At 47.1% G+C, this 12,942-nt stretch overlaps 1 protein-coding gene across 2 annotated transcripts in view; it reads left to right on the top strand.

The window, feature by feature from the left end:
- The window catches only part of LOC135919618 (high affinity nerve growth factor receptor-like), a 173,600-nt gene that overhangs the window by 121,150 nt on the left and 39,508 nt on the right, over positions 1-12,942 (top strand). For both annotated transcript variants that reach the window (XM_065453519.2, XM_065453518.2), the window contains exons 2-4: positions 14-88; positions 6,289-6,360; positions 12,355-12,423. In XM_065453519.2, the coding sequence (XP_065309591.1) occupies positions 14-88; positions 6,289-6,360; positions 12,355-12,423 (216 nt within the window). The remainder of the gene's footprint in view (positions 1-13; positions 89-6,288; positions 6,361-12,354; positions 12,424-12,942) is intronic.

Here is a 12,942-nt window from a genome sequence, read left to right as displayed (position 1 = left end):
ATTTGCTTTGCAGAAGTATCGAGAACCAGAGAAACTTCGTGGAGCTCAACGAGACTCAGCTGCAGTGGTACCCTTCCCTGAAGACACTGTGAGTGGAATCGGCCGTCTCCTTTTGTAGAAGTTCGACTGTTTTCTTTCTTCTTATTCTTTTTAAATTGAACGGCGACGAGTAATGAAGATATTTGAAGTCCTAGGGTGTATTCGGGTTCTCGGGTTTAAAACCGGTTAGCTCGGTTAAAGTTTGAACAGGCCTAACTTCGCAGAAGTTGTTTCATCGTTAGGTAAAGTTACGTTAATACTTATGACCGCAGAACTTTTTGGCACATTGTCAGAAAGCACTCACTCCGTTGGCGATTCTGGGACGCCTTTTTCGCGGTCGGACATTGATATAAAGACCTCTTTGTTTGTCACGACATTCTCTTGTTAGCCGACGTTGGGAAGTGCAAAGTGATTCACATACAGCAATATATAGTTGTCTTTCAAGTGAGAAACCCATGGTCTCGGAAACGCTAAGCCAAGCCGCAAGATGCGTCAGCAAGGGTAACAGGCACAGGTTAGGAATTTTTTGCGTTTGTGCATTAGTGCGTTCTTTCTGTAAATTGATAATTATTCTCCGCTTCTTACATCGCCTGACTAGCGGAGACTTGTCTCAATGCTGCAAGAGGGTCCTCAAAGACGTCGCTATCCTAAAAGACTGTCAGAGTTAAAGCAGCACAACAGTTTCGGTTTTCCATTTTACTTCTTGCGTGTGACCAATGTGATAATCTGAGAGCAAGATACCGAAACACACACAAAATATTTCATTAAATTCATTTCATCTCTTGTGTAGTCTCAGCGTCGTGCTCTTAGATAGCAGTCACTCGACGCGCAGCCACAGCTGAAGGCTGCGACAGCTGTGGCGTCGACTGCAGTCATTGAGAAAAATGACGCTCGTTACGTTTCAGTCTACTGATCCCCAAGCCGCAGTTTGTGTATTTTCCCCGACTGAGCGCGTCCCGCTGCAAATGCTGTTGCTTCGTTGGTTGAGTTTGATTAAACCTGGGTTTTGGGCTTCCACGCGAGCTTTGCACACGAAGCCAGGTGATCCACGAAACAGAGAGCTGCAGGTCATAGAAAAAGACTGCTATTGAATTCATTTTGACAGACAGCGAGTTGCGCCTCATAATCAGAGGTTGGATACGATGCAATGTAAGAAAGACAATGATTCAAAAATTGATATTTGTTACATCTGTTACAAACTGTAATGTGTTGTCATACTGCCAAACACAAATAAATGCAAAAAAAATGAAACTCCAGCAGAACCCATCTCAAGATGTATGCTGACCTTAGTGCGATTAGCATTGAAGCAATGTGGTGACGCACCATATTGTCATTCCTGAAACGCTTCGTGTATGAGACGTGTATGTAGTAGCGCTTCTCTCTCTCTCACTCACCCCTGTGGACACGCTGCGCCATCTAGTGACGACGCCGCGAAGCCCACGCATTGTACGTGTGTGAATATATATTCAGACAAGTTTGAATACGCCTATGTCACCCATATGCTGTTCAACCCAGCACTGGGTAAATTTTAGAGGATTTCTGTTGTCCTTGAAGAACGCCACATCCCCAGTGTCACATAGCCAGTGACCCAAGTTGGCGTGAAAGAGATTAATTGAAGAGTGACAAATACCCAGTGTCGCATACTCAGCGACCAAAGCTGGTCCAACGGGTGGTTTTGAACAACGTTCCCTCAGCACAGCAGCCCGACCCTCCACCCATTAGACCATATCTGCCCAGTGACCCAAGTTGGCGAAACATTGGTTAGAGACATAGAAGACATAGAGACATAGATATAGACCGGATAGTCCGTGAAGTATCTTAAGAATGCTAGTCTAGTATTAAAAAAACAGTGTTCCTGGCAGATTCGTACCACCTTCTCAATCGTGAGCCATCAGGCCAGACCCTGCTGCAGCCCTTTTTATTATGGCAAGTCAGTTTTTAATTCTCGATGTTATGATTAGGAAAATTATTCCAAAATATTATGTCATGCTGATTTGGAGAATAAACACGTCAGAGAAACATATGGTAAGCTTAACAATTTTGGGCTAAACAACTGAAACTTTATAAAGGGAAGAGTACTCCGACTAACTTCGCTAGAAATTCCAAGCGTGAGGTTCGTATTCAGCGCACGATCGCGGCAGTTATCGCCTAGGGCTCCACGAGTGAAAAATCACCACCTGTCAAACGCGCCCGACGTTAACAGGAACGATTTGTCAGGAGACCCACCACTTTGCCCGTCAACGATGTTAATCCGAGCGACAACGTTAGTGCACACCACTCGCCTCTCTGCGTTACAGCGCGGGCAGACACAGTCTATGCGTGTGAGCGCCTCGTCACAGCTGCATGTGTCGCATGTGGGGCTCTTAGCCATTCCAACGAGGAAAGCGTAGGGGTTAGTAAATGATATGTACTGTGACATATTGAACGTTCAGTTGTGAGAGCGTACTGGCAAGCTTGGAGCGAGGGGGTATGCAGGGGCGCGCGGGGTGATTAGCTCGGGTTCGTAACGATACCGAAAGCGCGTGCACTAACTCCGCTGTGCGATGGTCGAAGGGACGCTGTGTTCGCGGTGAAGTCACGTGCGCTTTGAACTCTTGCGAACACCGGTCACAAACATGGCGGGCAACTCCGACATGCTCATCCCACAGTAAAGCTTGGAAGGGCATTCGCTGGTGTTTATATAGTTTTCGCAAAGATGGGCACCTCCTTGATGGGTATCCCTGCAGTCTTCTATGAAAACTGTTATTTAATTACAAGCAGCTAGGGCTTACAATATGTACTAGCAATATGTCAGCGTTCATTTTGCGTAACATATTTTTATTACAGGAGGTCTCCTTTCAGCTATGCGGTCTGTGACCTCATTCTGTTTATTCATGTACACATGCATGTTTTTTTTTTACGAATAAGATAAACTGAAACTGAAACTAATCCCTCCGGTGTCATCTACGCGCCTGTTGCGCTGTTTAGATCTGCACATGATGGCGTCAACTGCGTTGCCATTCTTCTTTCGAGAGCCCACTCAGTGAAAGAACATTCCGCACTTGCGCGTGACCTGACATTAACTCAATGGAATTCATTCGAGTTCACAAGTACGCGCCTTCATACCCTGGACCCTAATTTACAGCTCCGTATTCCTCCCGACTTTCCACGACGTAACTTCTATCATTAGAAGCGCATCAGTCCGTCTATGGCTAGGAGTAGCATTTTTAAATGCGTACTCCTTTCTTATCTGAATGGCCAACAGCCCGTTTTGTGTCTTCTGCGGGTGCAATGAAACAATCACGCACCTTCTTTGTGAGTGCCCTTGTTTCAACCCACGAAGAGCAGTCCTCTCAGCCACCCTAGACAAACTGGACAAGCGCCCAATGACAGAAAACAAGATCCTTGGAAACTGGCCTACGCGAACATCAACGCGATCCGCTATGAAGGAGCTGCTGCAGTACTTAAAAGACACGGGACTGTCTGACAAATTGTAACTTTACACTGTGTGACATAGGATTTCACGGTGACACTGCATAATACTAGGAACGCCTTTGCGGGCTGCGTGACAATGGCCGCAGAAACAGTTCAAGCGCGCGCGCGCTCGCGCGCGTGTGCGTGCGTGTGTGCGTTTCATTTTTCATTTTTTTATTCTTTTCTCCCTCTCGCCTATCGCATCACTTTGCTCTTCCCTCAGTACATGGTAGTCAACCGGAAATAATATCTGGTTAACCTCCCTGTATTTCCTTTGCCCTCTTTCTCTCTCTCTCTCTGTCTCTCTCATTGCGTCAAGCTGATTTCGTGAAGCGTGCACCGGCTACCGCCGCGAAGCGTCCCCGGTTACAAAACTTGATCGTGAATTTCTATCCTAAACCTGTCCTAGTCACGACGTCGTCCACGCTACCAATTATCGTCTTCCCTTTTATGGACAAAGCAGGGCCGGTTTCTATTCCGCGTTCTAACTGATAAGTATCACGCGGCAGCAGACGCGAAGCTGGAAGGCGGCCTAATCTAGCTCGGAGCACTAGCTCTCCGCAGGTCAGCGTAACGCAGGTATTAGGGTAGTGGTTTGTGCGGGGGCTCTACGGTCAAGAATCCCGCAAGACGTAGCTCTCCTTGTCTTTGTTGAGGATCTGGTGGATCAATCGCCCGGCCACTGAAAAGTGGAGCACGTGGTTCGTGGGGACGACGGGCTGGCGTCGCGAGTGGTGGAACGATGTAGTCGTGGCAGAAAGACAAGAGCAGATACCGGGACTCACAAGAAAGGAAGGGGGGAGGGCGAACAGCGTTGTGCGTGTGAGCCGGCGGCAGTTCATGCGAGCGGCTGTAAAGCCGAAGGACGAACGGAGACGTCGTCCTCGCAGCTTCTTTTACGACAACCAGTGCGCCAGGGAAATCTCGTCTTCTTGGTATATACTGTCCGCCGCTTCGCCAGATTTTATGCGCGCGAGCATGCTCTGGAGCGGCCAGGCTGATGAATCGCTTGCCTCTGTGTTAGTCCCCTCTGTGTAACGAGTATGCTATAGTCTTTAGCCGTCATGTCACTGCGAGTGTCTTCCGAACTCTTTTTATCTCTGTCTTTCGGTCTTCTCTCTTAGTTCGCGGTACTGCTCTTTATCTGTCTTCGTGTTTTTCTTGTGTATAATACATTCAGCTAAAGTCCAGTGTCGCCACCTTGACGACAAACGTCTTCGTGCTTTGCCGCGGCTTCCGCCATGAACATGAGATCCAGCAAACATTTATAGAAAAAGCTAAATAAGCTATCTGTTTCTCTCTTTTTTTTTCTGTGTGTGTGCGCCTTTGCAGAACGTCTTTTACGAAGACGTGGGCCTGCGATTTTGTGCGCCCACAGGTCTTGTCATTGTTAGCGACCGGGAAAGCACGAGCACTAAGCCCCGGCCGGAATAAGTGGGCCACTGTTCGGATTTCGTGGATTAACCTACCTCCTTTATAAAGGTTATTTTTTTTTTTGCTTTCCTTCTGGCTTCATCTCTTTTTTTTTTTCTTCCGCAACTATAGAAACGCGTTTTGTCGGCGTGCGCCTTTCGTTTTATTCCGCTTGACGAGGCGACCTTGAAAGGTAAATCCTTAGCGATGAAAACTCGCTGGGGTTTTTCCGCTCGCAGTATGAGCGCAACATAAACATTTCCGTGGAGTACTTCCGTCAGCAAGCAGAAGGGGGTGTGGCAATGAGGGAAACTTTAACTGTTTGTCTAACTAGGAAAGTTTAGACGTTTAACTGCCTGTGAACTTAAGCACATCACGTAGCCCAACGACACAACCACGAAATCCCGACCACAGCGGCCGCATTTCCATGGGGGCGAAATGCGAAAACACCCGTGTACTTAGATTTAGGTACATGTTAATGTAACCCAGGTGGTCCAAATTTCCGGAGTCCCACACTACGGCGTGCTTCATAATCAGATCGCGAGTTTGGCACGTGAAACCCCTTAATTTAATTTCTAATTTTAACCACGAATTAAGACACGTCGCAGGCGTTGCGATGCCGATGATTGGCTCCTGTGAGGTGTCTCTAAGTCTTGTTTTTGTCGTTGTGCTACGTCAAGCACTTTAGCAAGCACGAACTAACACGACAAGTTATCCAGTAGCCCTTGATCGCCCGGCGAGTAATGGTTGCTGTAGAAATGCTAACATTCAGTAAGGAATGGGGTCGATGCGCTGCTCTCATATGGTTGAGTTCTCAACAATGCTCTCGCCTCAGATCCTGGATGGCCCGCGCATCGTCCATCAGATGCGTTTTCAGGTGACTGGTCTGGAAAACGTAACTCTCGCGAACACAATCGTGAGTAATAGACACGTTGCATCTTTTTAGGAAAAGTGTCAGACGACCTGCAACGCTAGAAACCCGTTCGCTCACTCGCTTGGTCAGGAAGGGTTTTTGCACTGCTATTTCTTTTTCATTGTGTAAATGTTTTTCGCTTCTCTTTCTATGGCTTATGGTGACGTAATTTGGGGTTTGTTTTCTGACCGTCTTACTTAAAGAATCATAGAAATCAACTTCATCACTCTATCTTACTACGACTCGCCTCACACCGGTGCATCACTTGCATCACCCTTGTTCCACTGTTTATGTAGCTAGCGATCTGTTGCTCTCTGAACTAGGGCAGTGAAATGACCATATGTAGCAAGATGTCGAACAACAATGTGAATCATACGGCGTGACACTGTTACTATGGTGCATTGCTTGCTTTTCGTTTATGCGATCGTCTGCATGGGGCTCTTGTTCTTTTCTTCTTTCTTTCTTCACAGGACTGTTCACAAATGTGGCCTGAAATACGTCTCTCCTAAAGCCTTCCAGCACAACCAGGAAATCCAGAAAATGTAAGTGGTGCCACAGTCATCAGATCTGACAGGACGTCTCGAACTATCTCTTAGCCTATCTTGTTATCTCCCTCCAAACAATGTGTCCTTTTTTTTCTTTCTTTTTTTAAAATCTGAGTGGTCATTCGCACCTGCGAGGAACTTGAAGCAGACGCGCAGTTTTTGGCAATTTTTTACGATTGGTTGGTTGATTTATTTCTTTATATCAGTAACCTTGAAAACGTTCGTCGTCGATTTTCTCAAGGTATTGGATTGTCAAATGAACAGGGCAAAATGACCTGAAGAAATAGTAAAATAAGAAATTCCAAATTTTTCTCCTCCGTCACTTCATTTATTTTTTAAAATTTCAGATGTAATAAAGTAGGAAGGCTGACTTCGCTCGCTTTATTAGATTATAGAGGTATTATTGTTCTCAAACATCGCTACTGACAGCGCAGAATGCGCAATACTTCAGACTGCGAAATATTCTGTTTACTCGTACATACTTCGCCGCCCACATTTCACGATAGTGTATGCAACAGTCCTCGTCGAACATTGCAATTTACAGCAGTCGAGTCACTCACTCCGTGCTCAAGTTAAAAAAAAAGAACAGACAGGAAGCCGGGATCAACCATTGTTACTGCGAAGTATAGACGCCAAATTTAGACGGAGATATAGGCACTCTACGGTCGTCTTGACATATATGCCGCTAGGCCGCCTCCGCATTTTTCTGACAGACTGTGACGTGAAGGCACTCTGCTCACTTTCAAACACGGCTATTGCCCTTGCGTAGCGTGCAAAGCCTGACTCCTGAGAGCGAGGACGTGCCAGATCGCAATGTGAACGAGTTAGGACGATGTTGCTGCAACAAGCTCGGCAGCAAGGACCGTCGCTTTTCTCTACTGTCTATCTTCCTTTCGCAAGAAACTGTCGTTCACTCCCAGTGTCTCGTCAGATTGCCGAAAAAGAATGAAAACAGAGGACGCCACGAAAAATCAGGCACCGTCGGCAGAGAGCGTGGACCGTATATGAGAAAGTGCACCTGATCTCGACGTATCAAAGGGCTGTGCTTTTCCGAGACTCCATCACGCCGGCTGCGCGAGCTGTAAAATAAAGTCCGCGCCTCAAGATTGGAAGCGCGCCGACGGCAGAGCCCGTATACACTGCTTCATTTTAACAAAAGCCCTGGTGCGGAGACGGATTCAAGCGTGTGCCAGCGCCGCATGAACTCGCTCCCCGTCATATACTTCTCTTTCTTTTACTCTCTCTTTTTTTTCCGGAGACTCGCATATCGCTCCTGCGCCCGTCGAAGCACTCCGCCCGTCGCCGTCGACCTCTGCGCTGAACCTGCTGGGCACTCACCCCCGATTCCCGCTAGGCGACTGCTTCCCGAAAGGTCTTCTTTTCTACCGAAAGCATATCTCGCTCGCGAAAGCCAATTCGCTCTCGGGCAAACAACAAACGAACGAGCGGCCCCGACGCGGGGGTCATCAATTCTTACGCGACCTTGAAAATAACGCGCTCGGAGCTGACAGCGGCACTCCCATTTGCTCGTCGACATTGAACAACGGAGACCCGCGGACCGAGGCCGTTGTTTTCATTAATCCGGCCGTCTTCGTAGAGCGTGCGAGAGAGGGCGCGGGTTAGAGGGTGAGGGAGAGCGTGGGTGATTTCGAGGCGGCATGGGACGACCGCCTCGCGACAACCTCGGCGTCCGTTATTTCCACAGGGATCTCCCGCGATCTCAGCGAGCGGGGAGCTCGGCGGGCGTCGAAGCGCGGACATGCTGTGTTTGCGGCTGCACACACACGCGCACTAACACGAAGGAAGTCGCGGCTTGCTTTGCCTTCACGCCGTTCTGCCACGAGCGAAGTCGATATTACTTGCTTCGGCCGCGCTATGTGAACACGTGTTAGGGCGAGATTGTTTCGAGGAAGCTCCGCCGAAAGGACGGAAACGTGCACCCGCCTTGTCATCAACTACGTATACCACACATTCGGCACCCGCTGTTACGTTACCTTTATTTATATTGGCATAGGCAGGCTATACATCGCTCCGGTCGTTACGCCTCCTAACCCAAGCACGCTAATTTTGTACACATAATCTGCTGGCTTGAGCGAGAAGTCGGATATGTTAGCCTGGCGCGCTGCTTCTCCGAGTGAGCGGCGAAATATCGCTATCGCGCACGCCGACCACGCGCGCCAGCTCGCCCGCACCCGCCTCGAGGCTTCACAGGAGCATCAGAGACGCCTCTATGATTGCCACCATCGCGACGTGCACTTTACTCCGGGTTCTCTGGTGCTTCTCTGGTCACCCATTCGACGTGTGGGCCTTTCCGAAAAGCTGCTGTCGCTCTACACTGGCCCATACCGTGTGGTGCGACAAGTGACCGATGTCACGTATGAAGTCATCCCCGCCGAACTCTCAGCGTCATCGTCGGCTGCAAGTGACATCGTTCACGTGGCGAGACTAAAGCCATACCACACACCTTTAACCGCGGATGTGTAGATTAAGCACCTGGACGGTGCTTCTACTGCCGGGGGTGTTGCTACGGAACAGCCGCCACAGTGTGGCTGCACTGAGGAGGAGGAAGACGACGTGGGCCCGCTTGACATAACGTCGCCATTTTGGCCTTCCGTTAGCGTCCCTGTAAATAGAGTGTATATAGCATTAGGCTTCAGCTACACGTAACAATATCAAGTAACATTTGCATACACTTTTCCACCGCTGCGCAAACACCGTGCGCGCATAACGCATACCTACCAAGGCAAACGTTCTAGCATGTTCCAGGCTTCGTACAAGACGTCGCTGAGTCCTGCTGCCCCTATGAATACCGGAACCACTTTCGCTCGGTCCGAAGCGCCATAAAAACTTCCGCGAGTTTATTAAATGATCAAAGCTTGATCCTCTGCTAAACGTCAACGTTCCGAGAGAATGAGGTGAACTGGAAGATGGGTATTCGTTTAGAGCCAACTCTGAACGAAATGAAGCCTCAGAAGGTGGTTAGGCTGTTTAGGCAGGTGAATCTATTTTTCATCAACGTCTGTGGGGTAATCTTTAGCAAACGTTTTTTATACAGCTGTACTATCCTCGTGTGACAAGGTGCAGCCAACACAACCCCCTGTTACCAAAGCCTCCTTACTTAATGTGGAGTTTTCGAAACCTCATCACAAGGTCCGAATTTCTCATTAGTTGAGGTTTATTCCAAACAAATGCACACGCCTTACCTTCCCTCGTCAGTAGAGGTATTGTGACACTGCCCTGTTACCTTGTGTGTATTGCTGTTCGTTTGTTTGCTTGTTTGTTATTTGTTTGTTTTTCGATGTCTCTCTCTTTTTCTGTGTGTGCTTTTCTCCTTCATCTTTCTCTCGCCACTTACCCCATCCCCAGTGCAGGGTAGCAAACTGGATATCTATCTTCCGGTTAACCTCCCTGCCTTTCGCATCTCGTTTATTTCTCTCTTCCTCTCTCGTCGCACTCTCTTAAGCACGAAAGAGGCACCAAGGCGAAAATAGGGTCAATATTTTAACCTTGGTGCCTCTTTCATCAGTTTGCATGTCCTTCTTTCTGTAAAGAGTAGATTAAGCAATCGAATGTGTGCTTTGTTAAACTATATGTCAGTCTCTTCTCTCTCTCTCTCTCTCTCTCTCTCTCTCTCTTTCTCTCTATCTCTATCTCTATCTCTCTCTCTCTCCCTGCGTTTAAAGATTTTACGGGAACACCTCTAAATTTTGCTTCACTAAAAACTTTTGAGGACGTTAACCTCAACGTCTTCTCACTGATGCTAGTTCTTAGTACAAGCTGAGACCTGTTATTGACGAACCTGTTAAAGAGGTCCCATGGTAGCTATTCCCGCCAGTTCTCACATTATTCTGTGGGCGAACAAGCTCGCTACTAAACCTCCTTTTTCAAGGTCGCCTTTAGAGCAAGGCCATTTCAAAGAGAGTACTCAGAGTGGTATTCAGGGCCATGCCCAGAGCGGAACTAAGGGTGCGAAATATCTGCTTTGAAAAACGCTCGATCGTTGTTCCTCTCTAGTTTCGGTGCGACATGTCTCTGAAATTCTTGTAGCCGCCTTGTGTTCACTCCGACACGTGTCAGGCAATGAAAACCCTCTCGCTTCTTAGCAGCGCAGCTGAGCTGTGTCAAAAAAGCGAACTTAACGCTTGCGAGACGGTTCTGTTGAGTTCCCGGCGTCGGTTCAGATTCCGCACAACTGAACACAAGAAAAAAAAATTTTATGAAGTAGTTTTATGGTGACGTAAGTAACCTGCGTTTAATTCAACCTTGTGAGTTCGGACATTCTATCTTTGTTTTCTTCTTGCCGAAAACGGGCGAACATTGATGTGCAGAATAAATAATGCTGTGTTAGTCAGCTTTCTTTCGAAACGAATGTTTAATAGTTGTGCGATGCGTTTACCTTTCACTTACCTAAAAGGTCCTTCAAAAGCAATGGAAGTTTACCGAGTTGGCATGAACTAAGCACCTTGAAAAGCGGCCTTCTCAATGGTTTTCTTCTTAATTTTTTTACCGTGCTCAGGATTCAAGAGCGTACTAAAAGAATAGCAACCATAAGCGAGCTTCAGCTTATTCTTTGAGCGGTTGTTTAGTGCGCGGGCCCGTTTACTGGAAATTCGTAAGACACGATTATTAAAAGGCCGAATCCGTTGTCACAACTCCGGGTTATAAGGGTTAAAAAATCATGTTAGCTGGCTAGCAATCGCTAGCTCTGCCCACAAGATCGTTCTGCAGTGTAAAGTGAACGAGTAACGAAATACATGAAGACACCCACGCAGACGCGCGCACGAATGCATGGACACACATAAAAAAGTGTTGTGCCGATTTGTTTGCTGTCAACTATAACGCAGACGGTGGCCTTTCACTCAAGTGTTTATGCGGCGCAGCTAAACCACTGATAGCTTATTTATTCATATTTCATTGAAATGCTCATTTCTACTCAGACTTATTCGCAGCCTTTAATGAGTTGAAATTCAGGATGTTTCGCATCTAAATCTTATTGATTTGAAAATAAACTTTACGCTCTCTCTCTCGCAACTTGATCAAGGAAGGTCACTGTGCTTCAAGAATTTTACTCGTCTTTCTTTTTCGTTCCTGTCATTTTCTGGGATTCTTCTGTTAATGTCTTTCAACTGCCTCATACTTCGTAAACAGCCAACTTAAGCAACAATTTTGTAGTTTCTTTTTTCTGGCTTAGTGCTTTGGAACAATGCGAAAAAGAGGGCTCTCCCGCGTGTTGATCAAGAAACTGCTCGTCAGGAACGGGAAAAGAAAATATAAATCACGTGAAGTGTGTTGCATGCAAAACGCAGCAGCAGTACAGGGCAAACTGAAAGTGGTTTAGCCGCTTCTGGCACATTTTATGTCACTGTCTCCAGCCTCCAACCGATGAAAGACATCGTGAACGCGAGTAAACAATTACATTGCAGCACTACAACAAGAGAACGCGGTGAGATATGCGAGAAGAGAACGACAGAGGAGCCAGCATATACGCAGGCGGCACACGCAGACTAGGTCAGTAGTCCACGCTCTTCAGGCAGGAAATAGCTGAAGAACCATTTCGACCGTATATAAATAATGTGCCCCGAAGAACACACGCACTTACATATAAATAGATGTCCGGTTTCAAAATGTGCGCGGGGCAAGCGATGGCTTCGGCAGCCATTTATCGCCGCTATGTAAAAGCGCCGCACATTACAGCTCGCCTCGCCTTTTATCGACTTTTATTGCATGTCTGAAACAATTATTATGTGCATATATCTCTGCTTTATCCGACTTATCCTATATCATTTATGTCGCATGGGCCGGAATTGCTGTGTGTTTAAAGCGCAAAAAAACGCCCTCTGAATGAGTCTATTCGATATGCTATGATGGTCTAGATTACCTGCTCTTTCAGAAAAATGTTATGCAAGGTCGTAATGATGAGCACTGTTTCAGATGGCGCGATACACTCCGAAACTGGTGTGACATCTGTACTTGTCTTTTATTCTATTTCAGCGATCTAAGGTTCAACCAGATAGAAGCGATCGCCTGGACTGCCATCGACGGACTACAAACTATAGAGCTGTAAGTAAGGTTACCGGCTTTTTGGGAGGCCGGTCGGTGTTTAGAAGTTCAGAACTGTTTCATTTCTTGCAACCTGGCGAGGGTCTTGCAGGCGAAATACAGTTACATGTAGCTTCACTAAGTCTCAGGGCTCTTCAAGGCTGCGGAATACTTATTGAACTTAAACAGGCGCTTGTTGAACTATAATATACAGCCTAGAGCTCAAATCAGCTTACGAGAGAGTATGTAGATACCAAAAAGATCAAATACAGTTGAGCTAGGATTTTATGAATACCAATATTACCAGTTTGTTCATTTAATGAACACTCAAAATTACAAAACGTTTGCCATTCGATTGAATGTATTTACGAATTCAATTCTACGAAGAAAAGTTTACGACCGCTTCCGATTTTGCGAAGCCTGTCCCCCCCCCCCCCCAGAAAAAAAGAAGGGGGGGGAGGGCAGCTCAAGGCGCCACAGAGAGAGCTACGCGAACTACAGCTGTGTTTTAAGGCGATAGCTCTGCTCCTCGAGGTACAA

The sequence above is a fragment of the Dermacentor albipictus genome, chromosome 2, assembly GCF_038994185.2.
Source record: "Dermacentor albipictus isolate Rhodes 1998 colony chromosome 2, USDA_Dalb.pri_finalv2, whole genome shotgun sequence".
Lineage (NCBI taxonomy): Eukaryota > Metazoa > Arthropoda > Arachnida > Ixodida > Ixodidae > Dermacentor > Dermacentor albipictus.
Note: the sequence above shows the minus strand (reverse complement) of the source record. Positions and strands in the feature narration are given on the sequence as shown.